Source organism: Xiphias gladius, chromosome 18 (assembly GCF_016859285.1).
Source record: "Xiphias gladius isolate SHS-SW01 ecotype Sanya breed wild chromosome 18, ASM1685928v1, whole genome shotgun sequence".
Lineage (NCBI taxonomy): Eukaryota > Metazoa > Chordata > Actinopteri > Istiophoriformes > Xiphiidae > Xiphias > Xiphias gladius.
Window position 1 is genome coordinate 22,943,918 of NC_053417.1, and position 16,875 is coordinate 22,960,792.

Here is a 16,875-nt window from a genome sequence, read left to right on the forward strand (position 1 = left end):
TTGGCACATACTCTGCCATAGTAAGCTAGGAAAATGACCATTATAGGATTATCATAGCATTAAAACCCCACTTAGGTTCAACTAGGTTCAAGAGCTACTAGCAGCAGTAGATGAAAAGTTAAGGGATCACCAAAGTAATTGCAGTTCATCCTGTGGGAGACATAAATGTGTGTGGCAATCCATCAAATAATTGTTGGGACATTTCAGTCTGGACAAAGGTGGTGGACCGACTGACCGACTGACCGACATTTTCTCAGCAAAAACACAAAATGTGGATGCCTGGATCGGGGCATTATGTGAGCCGATTCCGTTTTATTCTGAATTAGGTCTTTCTCACATTAACACCCACATATAGTAAACACATGTTCTTGTATCTTACTCTGCAGTTAGCCATTCAGAATGCACTGGATACTGTCAAAAATAGATACGCGGAGGGACACACAAGGCCTTGAGCAATTCTGAAGAATTTCCTTATAAATTACACTCAGGGTCATAGTAAGAAACACTGTCAAACAATACTGGACGTGACTATATCTAGACTATATTCTGTATCTCGACCCAGAGTGGGCTGAATGAGCCCATTGACAGGGAAATGAGCATGAAGTGGCTGAATGTCCTCATTTAGCTACAGTACAGTAGGATACAGTGTATATGAGAACACACACACACACACACACAAACACACACACACACACTCACTGGTACCATAGCTATGTTGACTGTAAGTACGTACTGCGGTGTCTATTACATCAACCAAACAAAACAAAAAACATGTTCTTTTGTTGTGGTTATTGTTGTCAGTGTCATGACTAGTGTTCTTTTATTTTGTGATGGCATGGACCCAAATAAGCAAAACGCTATTTTGACAATGTGATGACATTATTACACTGACAGTATTAAGGTATTAATGATGGTCCCCACCCTCAATCTAGCCTTGGCCACATCACAGCAAACTCACTGGATCAACCATTTTCAAAGTACATTTTATAGCCCCTAACATGAGAGTTTGTTTGGATCTCTAGGAGTTTCTCTTCTTGTTTCCTGTTGTTACTTTCATCCAGGACCGTGTCTATTTTATAATCTGCTCTCCTTTGCTGTGCCATCATATCAGTAATGAATTACTGTGTAAATATACACTGGAAGCAAACTGTTAGGCTGCTTGAAAAGCTTTTAATCAGCAAACCACTGGAGTTTTTTTTTTTTTTTTTTTTTTTGCAGCTCCAGGAATTGTTGACAGAGTTAGGTTAGTGACTCACTCTCACCTGTTTGTTTGATAAAATCTGGTGCATATCAAGATATAGACGTTTTTAGCAAATTGTTTCCTGAGAAAGAATGGAAGAAAAAAGATGCAACCACAGGTGAACTGGCTAAAAGAAGAACAGGTAATACTGAAAAAAAAAAAACAATTTCATTACTCAATATATACATTATGTACGGTGTGAGGACTCTGTTTACTGGTGATACTGATATATCTAGTGACACTGTGTCTCTATAGGGGCTTATAGTACCAGCGTTGGCTGTAGTCAGCCATCATTTTTGGTGCTATTTTCTACATCATTTGTTGAGGAGTTACTGTGTCATGAAGCATGAACTTGCAGTAAAACCGTCTGACATGACTGCAGCAATACACCTGCTTGGAGCAGGCCAAGCTGGACATATGGAGCACAGATGGACTTACAAACCGCAAGACCATAATAAAAAATACCTTATGTTATTAATCTTTTATCGGGCCAGAATTAAGTACACAATTTGTCGCCCTGTGAGCATTAGATAATTAACTGCAGCTCACCCGGTGCCTCCCCTCCCTATTCTTCTTTGTCATTGCTTTCCATTGTGAATATGAATGTGAACGTCAAAGTAAATATGCAAGGTGAACTGACTGAGTAGGCAATGAAGAGCCCTCTGGTTGGCCTACATCTCCTGTTTGTTTTTGCCACTGCCCTTGGAAAGGCACTTGAATGGCCTCCTGTTTCTCAAGTAGCCCTCCCTTGCAGTCTAATCATCTTTTGTCATGCAAACATTTGCTTCTGTCAAACAAAAAGACCCTCAATGTGTTGTCTTCCTGTTGTAAATGGCACAATATTCACTACAATAAGCCTTAGATGCTAGATCGTCAAAAATCAAATAGAGACAAAAGCCTTCCTTTCTTTTTCCAAACAACACTAGGTGTAAAAATAACCAAAGTTTTTTTTAGCATAAAGCCTTCAGTTCTAAAAAGTGATAGAGCAGTTCATATGCCTTTTGGCTGGAGCCACAAACAACACAAACCCACCAGAAAAGTGGTCAACTGGGATTCTTAGTCAGATAAATATGACCCATAATCTTTTATATATTCACACATTATCATTATAATCAAACTACCATTAGCTGTATAACAGTGGGAAACCCCTTTTCCCCAAAGAGCCCGTAGTCCTGTTTACTTGGAGAAATGACATTTTTCCAATCAGCTGACCAGAGAATGCCAACGACAACTACAACAATGTGGGTTTTTCCAATCGGCTGTTTTTGAACAGGATTGATATGCATTCTTCCAGTCTATGGGACTCTACAACATACAGAATCATTGTTCATGTTGCCTGAAGGTCTTGCCACTGAGATTACTGGGAGGGCTTTCAGTTAATCTAAGACACAGGTCATAGCTCTTTATTTGTTTCATGATTTGGTGGTTTATCAGGAGGCAGCCACTGTGAGCTACACAGTAGACAAACAGAAATATACATACTGTGGCCACGGTAAATATAGTACCTACAGCGTGCCTCATGTGAAAACAAGCATGTATGGCCAGTTTTCTCAAAAGTAAAAGGAATACTTAAGAGACTTGTCAGTAAGAGGATATGAAAGCTCAATGTTCCAACATCATGGTCACATTTCACTAGAAACACTTATGCTGCCAAACCACAGTATCCAACATAGCTAGTAAAAAAGTATTCTGCGTGTAATAGTAAAAAGAAAAGACACATAACCTACCCTAAGTGAAACGAAAACCTAACACATAACAAGTCAAATTAAGTGTTAGCCCCATTAATATTTGATGCAAAAATTCTAAAGCATGCTCTGTCAAAGAGAGACCGATCTGCGGAGGACAGAGGGGCTGCGCCCCCTTCAATGAATGCCAATGAGATGCAAGGGGGCAGAGTGCATCACAGATCACCTGCTGATGTGAGCAATCAGAGTGACCTATCAAATTGCCGAGCACAATGGCATTCAAGGCCGCTGATAAACAGAATGGCAAGTTGTTTGCTTTATATATAAAGCGGATCCGCTTCTCTCAGAGTCTTAAAATGTCAAACGTTAAACTTCTCCAATAAACACTGGATGGTGAATCCGGACATGGTGGCCCATTAGAACTGCTCATGCCAAAAAATTACTGTAGAGCTTCCTTAATTTCCCAGTCATTTCCTAGGACATTTGCTGGGAAGAACTATTCAATTTGGTACTTATTACAAGGACAATTTACTTGAAAGAAAACCTCCTTTATAACCAAAGTAAATATTCTTTCTTTTTTTCAAACTGGAAACTACATCCTTCACATACATTGACTTGTATACTTGCTTGTTGACAAATTTCACATTTTTGAATAATCAGCTGACATTTGTTGACCTACTGACCAGAAGTCCTCCGTAGGTTACACAAGCAATTACTTTGATTTAATTAATTAAAAGTGTACTAAAGACCGCTAGGAGTCTTTCAATAGATCAGACAGGTCTTCCACAACCCCTCGTAACACAGACGAAGCTAACGGCCAACGCAACATGCTTGAAGACACCTGCAAAACTGTGAGGGGAAGTGATCCAGGATCCAGGAGCTTCACTCAACACAGAAATTCAGCTTGCAATTGCACTGGCAACAGCTAAATTAGAGGTCATTTAGAGGGCTTGAACTCTTTGGATGCTCAAGCTGACTCTCTGGAAGCCTGCTGCACTCATCTAGCTAAATCTTGCTAAATGGCCAATGGAGTGTATCAGTCAAAAACCTCATCATTAGTACCAACTGTTCTTTTTCAGGAAACTTCCTAGGAAATTATTAGGAAACCGTGAACCCGTGAAATAAAGTGTTCCCAAAGTTTTCTCGCCTCTGAATGCCCTTTTTACCCATAACGCATGCGCATTAGAGTTCTGGCACCGTTTGGCCAACAGCCCACATACACTGATGTCAATTACTACTATGGCCACTGCACTAAAATTGCTGCATAGCCCACCCTTAGCTATAATTACTGTCTCCACTTGTTGTTAGCTAATGGTATATTTCCGGACCTTCTTGAGGCTGCCTTCCAACACATCCCTGACAAAAGGCAGCCCGGCAGGCAGTTGCATTGGGGCACCTGTTCACCTTTTGACCATTAAAAAGTCTTTGCTGACTGTGTGTCTACTGCTCCGTATCTGTTCGGTCTGAAATGGGCCACACAAATAAAAATAGATGAAGCACTGAACTGTGCTGCGCATATCTTTTTCTTTTCCAAATAAACAGAAAATGAATGCTAAATCAGAGACGAGCACAAAAAGAAGTCAATTGCATACAGAATGCACACGAATGTATACCATAAAAATGCAAAATACGGCATACACTAAGAAACTATGCAGTGACATCTATGCGTGTTTTTTGTATACCGTATGTATATGAGTGAAAGCATACATTTATAGTATGTGTACTGTTTACCACAGTGTCTAAAGCATCACAACCATCAAACCATCACCTCTGTCAGTGCCTCAATAATACTTTCCTGTAACCTGAAGCTTGTGTAACTTTTCTCTCTGCCGATTTTGTCACCTCATCTTGTTTATGCCTCTACATGTGATACGTCACCATTACTGTACAGAGCGTTACCCTTAACGATTCATCGTCAAGCAGCAACAGCAGAATAATCATAATAGAAAGCCAGAAAAAATGTCAACTGAGACATTTAAGAAAAAAGCTGCTACGATAAATATAACGGCAGACCTGCAGGCAGAAATACAGACACAGAATCTGCACAGTCATCAAACAGGGTGACAGAGACAGATACGCAAACGCACATGCACACATACTCACAATCGTACAAATATTAACTGTGGAGAGTTTAAGGTGTTCTGCAGATGATTAGGATATTAACTCTTACCCTCCATAGGCTCCAAAAGTGAAACTCCTCTTTCTCTGCGGCATGCCGACTAATGGATAGCAGTGAGCAAGTCAACTCAGTACTGAATGGAGCCAGCACTTGTGTCACTTACGCTGACTGAGCGTGTGTGTGTGTGTGTGCGTGTGTGTGAATGTGCGTGTTTGTATGCTTTGCCTGGTGTATGAGTTCCACTCCCCCAGCTCTGGCTAACATGCCCTGCCTCTTCCTTACTCGCACGCCTTCCTCACAAACAAGGGGGGAGAAATGGCTAGAGGATGAGGGAGGAGGCGGCAGGAGAGGGGGAGGGGGCTGGAGTGAGGGCTGCTGACCATGCCAGTCTCCCAGGGAACCAGGAGTGTGGTGGCAGCCGTTCTCACATACAGGCTGGATCCTCGCTCTCACGCACCAAGTTCAAAGAGGACACACTGTCAGGTGTTTTGTTTTGTTTTGTTTTTTTTATTTAAAATGTACCGTAGTCCCTAAAAACCCCACAACACTGACACAAGTCGCACAAGTAAACTCTTGGTTACTTGATCTTTTTTTTTTAAAATGGCTAAAGGCAAAACACAGCGGACTTCTAGGCACTGTGAGAGTTGCAACACTAGTTCTCCCTCTCTTTGTCACTAGAAGACAGCTGGTCACACAAGCTGCAGTCGTCAGACAAACAGTTCATCATTCTTCACAAATGTCCTAATCACAGAGCCTTCCCCCGGGTTATTAGCTCCACTTCTGCATACTGTAGGTGATGACCTCCGAACAAGTTTCTAATCTCTTCATTCATCTCGCTCCTAATGCTTTATTTTGTAAGCCTATCACCTCTGGTATGCACACAAAAGGAAGATTAATGTAGCACAATAGTTTTCCCTGCGTTACTATTAGCTGCATTGATTCAACCGAGTAAATGTCTGGACACAGAGACTTTCCTTTAGCAGGCTGTTACATGTGCTAAACTGGCAGCAGCGACAACAATGCATTAATGCTGCCCAGGATTATGGAATAGAGAAGGATTGTGGACTAGAGCATCAGACAGCTATCTGATAAGACACTCACTTCCGAAGCATTTGCACTATGTCGCATGAAACAGACTCCCGTCTCATGGTCAGCGTTAGGCGGGACAGGGTCAGCTGAGTTAGATGGGAAGGGTAAAGTGTTTGGTTGATAACAGTTAATCATACCCAAAACCATGAATAAATAAAATGTCACCAAGCCAGGACCGTAATCTCCCCAAGGGCCAATGATGTCTTCATCACATTAACTGCAAAGCACTCATAGTAACTGAGCAGACAGGCACTTAATTAATCAATGGGCCTACCCAACAACAACAATCCTGCTGATAGACAATTACATCATCTCTCCACAATAACATCGCCCCTTTTCCTCTGAGACTTCAATTTTCTAAAAACATTTCACCACAACATCAAAGGCCTTGGCTGACTTTGTTGTTAATGGACCCCACTTTGTCTCCTGGTCATGTGGTAATTATCTGACTGGATAGATCTTTGGCTGACGGAGATTTCATTAATTAGAGTGATTATTGATTTGATTGATGTTTTTGATCATTTGTTTTTAGCCTTGCTAGCGGCACGGCTCTCGGGATGGCAATGACTGTCACAGTCGGTCGGTCCACCACTTTTGTCGAGACTGAAAAGTCTCCCAAAAAATTGGATGCATCGCTGCAGAGTTTCGAAGCCTACCGACTTCGTCGATCCTCTGACTGCACCCCGAGCGCCACCCTGGGGTTGACTTAACCATCATTACATCAAAGTTGTAGTTGATGTAGTTTGTCCAGCCTCAGCTATTATCTGTGATTAGTGCTAATTAGGAAAGGTTAGCACGCTAACACGCTGACTAAGATGGCGAGCGTGGTAAGCATTATGCATGTTAGTACTGTCACTGTGAGCATGTTATCACGCTGATGTTAGCATTTAGCTCAAAGCACCTCTGGGCCTAAGTACAGCCGCTCAGACACCCACTAGCATGGCCACAGACATGCTAGTGCTAGTTTGCTGATTTTGCTCTAGTGTTTTATCTATTTTATGAGTTTATTTGACCGTGACAGTGCTTTTTGATCAGGAAAATAGGGCTGTGAATGAGCAGGAATCAACCATCATCTGTTGTCCTCGGCCAGATTTTAAAAAAGCACCGTAAAGATAGAATAGAACAACATATCTTATTACATTCACAAATGTGACATAATAAATATAAATAAATAGTATAGCACACAACCACCAATAAAAAATGCCACAGTATAACACATGTTAGTTAGCAAGAAAAACTAGCAGAGGACTGATCAAGAATTTGACTACAACTATATGAAATTGCCACCTCAGAGTTGTTTTTGATTGTGAACATGTTTTTATACCAAAACTGTACATATCTTATCCATCATGAAAAGAAATCTTCAACTGAATCAACAGTTCATTTACTTTTAACTGGCTGAAATCAGAAGCCACTTACTTAATCTCAACAAACAGCCAACTATTCAGCTCCTTGGCACAATCCCTGCCCAGCTTTATTTAAATGCCACTCTATTGAGTCAGTGCATCAGCCTTGGTGCTACCTTCAGCCCTCTCTGCTTCCCTTACAGTTCAATTAACTAAAGCAGCTGTGGCGTGTGCGAGGCATTTGAATGGGTGCAGTCCAGACAAGGAGCCTTTAATCATTATCCCCCCTGTCCTGCAAACAGCTCTGGCTCCTCTTTTGTCTTAAAGGAAGCGGACGGGCAGGAAGACTCTCAAGAGGACAAAAGAAATGGAGATCCCTTCCCCGGCATCCATGTTGTCAGACTCGCAGAAACTACTGATACGGCAAAATCAACAAAACATCAAGTCAGACGAAAAACAAAACACTCCGCACAGTTGACAACACATAGAAGCTTTCACAGAAAAGCTGTTCTGTCTCCCCAAGTTAAATGTTAAAAGTTAAATTCATGCCTCCTGTTTTATGTATGGCTAAAGACTAACACCAGTCAGAATAAACAGTAAAATAATTAAAATCCTAATCTAAACTCTTAATCATCATTATTCCATAAACAAAAACTGATGTATGTTATTATTTCTAGAAGTATAAACAGATGTGGGATGTCTTGAATGAACTTGAATTTGTGTATGGGTACAGCCCAATTAACTCAATAATTTATTTCCAGACTACGCCATGGGAAGGGATGTGGAGGCAGAGTTGGTGTGTGGTATTCGGGGAATGAGGAGTGGACAGAGCAGAGGCAAAGATCATTCATACATCCTCGGCTCTGCTTTCATGTGGCACGAAATTTGCTCCTGAGGAATAAATCAGTGTTTTGCCCGTCGACAGAGAAGCAGAGGCTTATTAAACATGCGCAAAGGCCTTTGTTAAGGAGATGCATCGCAATTTAGCATTTCAGTTCCCTCTATATGTAGGGGTTCAATGTGTTTGAAGCTGGACAAACATAATTAATCAACTTTACTACAAAGCAATGTGAGGTTCAGGGCAAAATATAGCCTTGCTGGCTCAACAAAAGCTTTATCCAAATAAAAGATATTAATACAATCTAGTGTTGTGCTATTTTTTTCTGTAACGTAAGTTTCCCATGATTTATTCTGCTGGCATTTCTCTGGGCTCATTATTAGCCACTATGGATAAAACTTGCCAAGTAAGGTTAATACAATTTATTTATGAAGCATTTTTCAAACAAGGAGCCAAAAGAGCTTTGCAGAGGAAAGAAAATAAAACGGAGCCAGTAAAGCCAAAGAGCAATAATCCTCAGTTTTTAACCTGGAATCTTGAACAGCTTGAAGTGGCAGATTTCAGAAGCAACCATGCTCGAACTGCTATCAAAAATAAACCACACATTTTTAAGAGGCATGTAGTTATTATTATCAATTCGTTAAATTCATTTATTACGGATTGTTATAAGTATCAATATTTGGGGTGAAGGGGCCAAGCAGTGGATGTTTTTGTGTGGAAAGGCCCTTTACTTTAAAAAAGTAGAAGTTGAGGGAGTGAACTGCCCCTTAAAGAACAAGGATAATCATTCAACAATATTTATACTTTAGCGTGATGAACACGCCTCCTATGGCCGTTGTATACATTGTAAATATTTTCCTGATACCGGACTGAACGGGGAGCTCACACACACACACATTTGGATATTTGGAGAGGGTGAGTTTGCGGAGGAAGGAGAACCATACAAATATTTGAAGGGAGTGAATATTCAAAGGGCAATTGTGCTTTGAAGCATGAGGAAATAAGCTGAGCCTTATCTGTGTGAGCATTTAATTTTCATTACACTTTTCCAACTTCAGTATGACTGAACTGACTGAGCGTCAGAGTGAATGACTGAAGCCACAGCAGATGGAATTATTAAAAGCCATTTGTTAGTCTATTTCTTCACTTTACTTTGTTGGTACTTCAAGGGAAATGAAGGAACATTTAATATTTACTTTGCAATACAGCACTTCTTCGTCAGTTTATGCAGATTTTACATCAGTTTCACATCCTCCGCTGGATTTTTAGACACCCATGGAGAGCAGACTCCTCTAGCAGACGGCCGAAAATAACACAGTTGAAAAGAAGTTACAGTCAGGGCTGTTGGAGCGAGCCAACCGAACCGTCCTCCTCCCAATGAGGTCACGTGCCCCTCAGACCCCTGGGAGCCGCTACAAACAGCCTCAAACACACACTGCAGCCTTTCATAGCCTCTCATTAGAGGGCCAGGATATTATGGTGGACAAGGCAGAAGAAAAGAGGTGTTGTTGCAACGTGCTCGAATCGAAAGTGCCCTCGGCTCTGTTGAGGTCTGAATACAGTTATCAGTTCCCTATATTGTGCCCATTCTTCTTCCTTTGATTAACGAGGGACCGGCTATAATCGCTAGAGAGAGTTATTCGTGTTTTTGTTTTCATCGATCTACCTCATTTTTTGAATCACAAATGGCATCATCTCGAACTTTCTAAGGCGTTACGGATAACTTAATAATGGAGGGGTTCCTTCAAAGTGTTGGCCTCGAGATCAGTTAATCATGGCAGTCTGTCTCCTTCAGAAAATTATGATCCAATGCAGGGTGAGGGTATAAGCTACATGGACACGTTGCTCATTGATCTTTGCAGCAGTGAAAGATCTATGTCAGATATAATGGATCCTCATTGCCACGCTATCTCTCCACTGTGTCCCAGGGAGTTCCGTGATGGACAGTTCTCTGAGAAACTGAGAAGGACTTTGTCTTCGTGCCAGCTGATCAATAGAGGACTCACCACAGCACAGACAAGACTAATCCTGACACCATTAACTTAAAATCCCTCGGCTGGTGGAGAAATGCCAAAAAGCTAGAGGGCAAGTCTTAATCCCTTTACTTTCAATTCACGGTGGGAATAGTAAATTTGATAGCTTTCATTTCAACCAACCACTGTTGCTCGACTGACCAATTCAAGATTAGCTGTTTGTGTATTCCATAAACGTTTGCACTGACAAGGTAAATAAGAAAGTTTGTTTAAGAAAGTGGGCATTTTTACGTTGTGAGTAGGAATAAGTCGACACGAGTGTGCATGTATTACTGCAATGTACATGTGATGCTCATGAGAATGCAGAGTGACAGCGCCCTCTCCTGGACGCTGATATGCAAATATAGTACTGTCACCAGCTACAAAACTTGGTCCAGAACAGATCTCACAGTCTAGTAATTGACACAGGTGCCGATCAAACTTTTACTGCTGAAATGCACATCGGGTTAGTGTTTTAAAACTGTTAATCTGTTCCTAAAAATGACTAATAATTCAAAGGGATTTGATCATTTATTTTATTCTTATACAATAAGCTTCTGATGCAAAGATTTCAGGATAGTAGTATTTTTATCCATATTATCTTTTTTAAATCTTTATAAAATGTAATTTTTAAGTTTATATATCTGTCCGATGGACATCCGAAGTAGTACTTGTATTGTTTATTTTAGCTGGTACCTTAAATTATTTATTTGGTCTTAATGTTTTTGCAGGGAATTAAAATTTTAACAAATGTTATCCTACCACACCTGGCAGGCAGAGCGCATTAATGTCATTGAACTTGCTTATTTAAATTATTGAACATAACTTTTTGCTCCCCTAATGCATGACTTCAATGCTTTTTTTTTTTTTTTTTCTCCTGCAAGATTGAGGGTAATCTTTAAAACATTTGATTTCTCTAAAAACCCTTCCAGAGAAAATCCTAAGGCTTCTTGCTAGATAAATTCTGTTCTCTAATGCATTAGATGGACTGAATCAAACCAACCCTACTAATCCCTGACGCTGCGCCTCCTGCGAGGTTTGATGTCTATTTTTGTTATCATCTAGATATAGACCTGATTGAGTGAAATGCGTGCGGGGGTCAGATCCTCTGCAAGGGAACAAATAGAGACAATGTTCTGCTTGTGTCAACCCAGAGAAAGTACACTGTGATGTTGTACAGGGCAGGAGTGATGGTGAGTCGGGAAATGTGTGCTTTGCGCCCTGCAAGAGACGATCTGTGGGTCGTACCAAGCTAATCCGTATCTGCAATACAGTTTATCTCAAGTTACCTTCCAAGTTTGTCCTAATGGCAGCTTCACAGCCGTTTTTCTGCATGACAAAAAACATCCTTACTGAGACCCGACACACCAGATTGTGTAGGGTCCCCTCCCCTGTATCTACGCTCTGTCTATCTGTCATACAGCTCAGTGGTGCAGAGAAGAAAGCATATGCAATCATAGAGAGGAACAGCAGATATTGTTTGTAATTAATATCGACTTCATGCTTAAACGAGAATAACCTTTCCGTGTAGATCCATGAATATTCATACTATTTCAAGAAGGTGGGCCATTTGTTACGGATGATGAGAGCATGCTAAATTGCAGTAAACTGTAGAGATCTAAACCACAGCATGCCTTAAGTGCTACGTGTGATTATGGAAATCCAGTCTTGCACGAATCCATAAATAATGTTTGAACAATTTTGAAAGAAAGAGTTTTCTGGCATTTAATAGTTTGGTGATGACAAGCTGAAATCTAAAACACTTCTTTCCAGCAACAAAGATAAAGAACAAGTGATAAGTAATCCAATCTCAACATCCATGGATAGTAGCCTGCAGTTTTTGCATTACAATATCAGGCGTGTTTCCATTTGTAACGATTTCTAAGCTAAATTGTGCACGTCTTGTCTGTTTGCTCCTCTTTGAAACAAGGGAGCAGAGACAAAGACTAAACAGAGCCAGGGTGGAGGATAAATCAATAGTCAGATATCGTCTCAGCCTTGTTTATACAAACACTGCACTGTGTGGCCATTAAATATTAGAGAGTACCAATTAATTTCATTTGAATGCTTCCCTAGCTTGTAACTTACACACACTGTAAAATAGAGCCACAATGATAATATACTGCATATAATTGAAGCTTTGTAATTAAAAGATTACTGTGTTGTTGGACTGGGTGTATCTACTGAGGAGCTGTGGCACATTAAAAACAACATTTCAGTAATGGCTCTTTTTCAGCATCAATGTTTCTCCAATCGCATCAGTCAAGCGAGATGATGGTGATGAGGACAGACGTTTTCTTTTCCCCCAGAGAAGTAAATAAAAGTCTAAACCACAGAGCCTCATATCCAGGGTACTAAAGATGTGACAAGACACACTTCTGAATGTTAATAAGGCTGACATCAATGGGTGTGGATGTAAGGTATAGCAATGAGTAAACGAATTCAAATACAACTCAGTGGTTACGCCTATACACTGGGTTAGGTATTGAAATTACTAAACGGGAAACAGTACATAGGCAATTTGTGATGAGAAACAAGAATAAATGTAGAAGCCTCACAGATACAGAGGCAGAGAGTGGGTGACTCATTCAAAGCCCATCAAAGAGACAGTACACTTTCCCTTTAATAAGCTGTTTGCAGTGGTCCAGCTGACATCCTCCCTTGAGCAGAGAATGCACATAAATGCAGTCTGCAGATGAATAATCCAACAGGGAGGAAAATGAAAAAAAAAAAGGGCCTTTAGGCACAATAAGCTTTAAGTCTTGTTTGTTTAGTTGTGTCTGCAAAAGCACCAGGATAGCTCTACAATTAAGATATCACATAAGAAAGTACGACACGGCGACACATAAACCGTTCTCTCGCCATGTTTCGGTCACACAGGCCTCTCCAGTCCCGCAATGACACAATACGCCTTCATCTGATGCATCCTCTCATCCTTTGCCCACTGACTATGTTAATTACAGCACAGGCTTGTATTTCAGACATCACAGACAGGGCTGTAATTTACAAAACAGTTTAATAACATATTAGACGTCAAACTACAGCACAAGAGGGGCAAGGGCTCGGGAGGGAGCAAGTTGCACCGCCAAGGAGTGAAGCACGGACTCGCATGTTTGACACAGTGCCAAAGGGGCTTCCCACATGTATGATGACGACAGAGCAAAGTGCCTTGGGAGCAGCCAATGGCCTCACATAAACCAACGTATAAATAATCCATGTGAAATCAAGGCAGAGCTTTTGTGGAAACTGACTTGGTGAGGTTCCGAGGCGTCGCCGTTTTCTACGTTCTATACTATAGAGGCTCATGGCGGGAGAAACTGCAAGGTCCTCCATACCGTTAATTGACTATTTAAGTGAATAAAACAAAGGGGAGAATAGGTCAAAGCCGAGTATATGGCTCGACCCTGCATGGTCAGTGTGCGAAATTGAGGACTTGTTTGAAAACTATTGTGGAACCTCTGCAAACAACTACTTTCTATGGAAAGTAGCTGAAGCCTGCTTGAAAAGGTGCCAAATGTTGCCAAAGACGTAAAACGCAAATTTGCATAATCACGATATCAACTTGAGGTATTTGCATGCTGCCTAGTGTCAGCTGGTTTCAGCCCTTTATCTTTTTGCTTCTCTCTTACTGCCTCTGCTCCCATTTACAGTAATTGAATGCAGCCAAATTCCCAATAAAGCTGTTCTCATTTACATGTTTTTCTGTTTCTGTTGTGAGACAATAGAACAAGAATGAAATAGTGACTGAAACACGGCCCACTGAGACTAAATGTCAACCAGCAGTCACTTCAAAGCCATTTCCAAGCTGCCGCTCTGCTCTGGTGAAATCCGGATTTCATAACAATCGTCTGTCAAAATCAGCGCACACAAAAGTTAAAGACAACGGCCGTGCTCTGATTCCCACTATATTCACTTGTAAAATTATCATTCAGAGAGAAAGTTAGAAGCTCATTGCAGCCGCTTTGCACGTCTGTGGCTGACACAGACGTGAAACTGCAATGCTGCAATGCTGCAGGAGTTCAGCACAGCTGAGCCTCCTCGCGATAAAAGCGGCTAAACAGCAGTAGCCAAGGTAATGAAAAATAAATACATGTACAGTTCCCTATGTGTCACTGAAATGCAAAACACATCCAATTGCAGCAATGTGCCTGAGATGGAGCAAATATGGTTGGACAAATTTTATTTATATAAGATTTCAGGTCAATTAGGACTTAAATTAGTCCTTGGAATGTGCTTACTAAGGCCTGTGATAAGGATTTCACAATTGTTTGAATTTAAAAATGTAACCGAAATAGTATTTATCGATATGAAATGTCACAAATTGTTCTATTTAAATTGATTTGATATGCACTCAAACACTATATACACTTTATTACCATCGTACTACTCTTAAATCATCTTATATGAATTTTGTTTTACTATTTACATCATTTGGTGGATTATTGCACATTTAATTTAAGTCCCTACATGTGCAATAGATGGAAAGAAAAGAAACTCTAGCTATAAAACGATTTGGGGTAGTGATGATTTCATTTTATTCATACAGACTAATTGCTCTCATAGTGTGAGATCTGATTAATGATTATACAAACTGCCCCGCTCCAGGACATTGGCGCGGGGCAATTAGTCGCTGTCCCGAGGCCTCTCTCCACTGCTCATCTTCCCCGACTGTGTTATGCTTGAAACTTACATTTCCATATCCAGTAAGTCCGGCCCATCTGCTTTTTCTTTGTTGGTTGGCCAAATGGAACACAAACTTCATGAATAAACAAAGATGTTGTGGCTTCATGATGCGTTCGCAGATTAACAAGAATAATAATACAGTAAAACAAACAATGTAAGTCTGTGTTTTCTCCTTGGGGTTTCACTCTCTGTTGTTTTAGTTTTGGAGACTGAATGAAGGAACACTGTATCAACTGCAAAAGGGAGATCTTCCTACACCGAGCACAGATCCTAACCTTGCTCAGCTGTAAAAGTAAAGGTCCCATTACATTTAATAATAGAAGAGGCTGCTGTGTGAGGGGACTGGCTGCCAGAGCACACAAACCTCTGAATGAACAGCCGCCCACAGCCAGCATAGTGACAGACACAGGGGTACTCAACTGGAAGCAAGGAAATAAAGGAAGGGAAGGTTGTACGTGGACAGGAATGGAGAGTTTTAGAGTTGAGAAAATGAAGGAGTGAGGATAGAAAAGAGAAGAGGGGGAGGGGGGGTAAAAGGGAAAGGATGAAGTAAAGAAACTGCAAATGGACCAAGTGGTGTAGCTCGAAAAATCCAGGATGGAAGCACTGAAGGATGAAAGTTTGCCATGACCCAGTGTTAAGCTGGCTGGCAAAGGAGAGACTGATTTTAGAAACTAAAATCTGTGCCATCATTTCATTTAAGGGACTGTCCTATAGAAGTTCCTCTATCACATGAAGCAAGTCTATTTTGCAACACATAATAAAAACATTATTTTAAATGTATTCATTCCAGCGTTTTGTTTTGTTTTTTTGTTTTTCAGTAAATTGAGGCTTTACGCTTTCTTGCTTTCACATTAACACATTTATAGAGGTCAGTAGACATGAAATAAGTTAGTCCTGGCAGCTTTTGCTGCTCAGGTGCAGGCTTATTTGCTGGAGGCAAAGAGCCATTAAATAGACTGAAACACCAGTAAGCCCCGCAGGAACACAGATGCATCACTAAAGATCACATAAAGCATTCAATGAACAAACGCTGCAGCATTTTGAAACACTCATATTTATGACGTGTTCAAATTCAAAACTATGTTAAATGATTATGAGCCGCGAGAAATCAATATATCCTGCTACCCAGTGCTGGCAATGGGTATCACGGAGTTTTAAAACAGGATACTGGTATCAAGGGAAATTCATCTAATACCAAAATCGAACTCCAAGGAACGTACTGCAACACTAAAAAAAAAAAAAAAGGACAAACCGATATCCCATTCTGACCTCAGAAGAGAAAGAGAGAGAGAAAAAAATGAACCATTCCACGTTGGTAGGATTCTCTAACAAAGGGAGGGAGAAAGTTAAGAGTACAGACACAGTGAAGATTGTTTTCCGTCCCAAAAACCTTCCAAAGGGGAATTTTACACTGTTTGCAATATGCGGCCGCCGAGCGGTGTGCCAAAGGAGGTGGTGACGTGTGAAGAGATGCAGCCCATTACTCATGCTGGGGGGTCACACAGCGCACACCTCAGGGCTGCGCTGAGGAAACGGGAAGGCCTGCGAGTGCCCGAAGGAAGAGGCGGGTCTCACGTTCGCCAGAAATGGATCGATAGTCTGCATGATTTAGACTGACAGAAAATGTCAATCTGTCATCAAAGGTCACACAACACCGGACGACGGCAACTGTCGCGACTAGTGACGTTATGAAATGAGACATCGTTGGGGACAAGTCCCGCTATGACGAAATAAAAGCACGACTCTCGGAAAACAGGGGATTTTTAAAATAACAATGTCTTACTCATTTAGTTCATATAAAAGATTTCCGGGCTGATTCTTTACGGGAAAAAAAAAGAATTTAAAAAAAAGATTATAGAC

The 16,875-nt window shown here is 40.9% G+C and overlaps 1 protein-coding gene across 11 annotated transcripts in view; it reads right to left on the bottom strand.

The window, feature by feature from the left end:
- The window catches only part of LOC120803790 (rap1 GTPase-activating protein 1-like), a 42,821-nt gene extending 37,582 nt beyond the window's left edge, over positions 1 to 5,239 (bottom strand). For 10 of the 11 annotated variants that reach the window (XM_040152684.1, XM_040152681.1, XM_040152693.1 and 7 more), the window contains exon 1: positions 5,096 to 5,239. In XM_040152684.1, coding sequence (XP_040008618.1) covers positions 5,096 to 5,139 — 44 coding nt within the window. In that variant the 5' untranslated portion in view covers positions 5,140 to 5,239. The remainder of the gene's footprint in view (positions 1 to 5,095) is intronic. The other variant, XM_040152689.1, reaches the window with a different exon arrangement.
- Between the last annotated feature and the right edge of the window lie 11,636 nt (positions 5,240 to 16,875).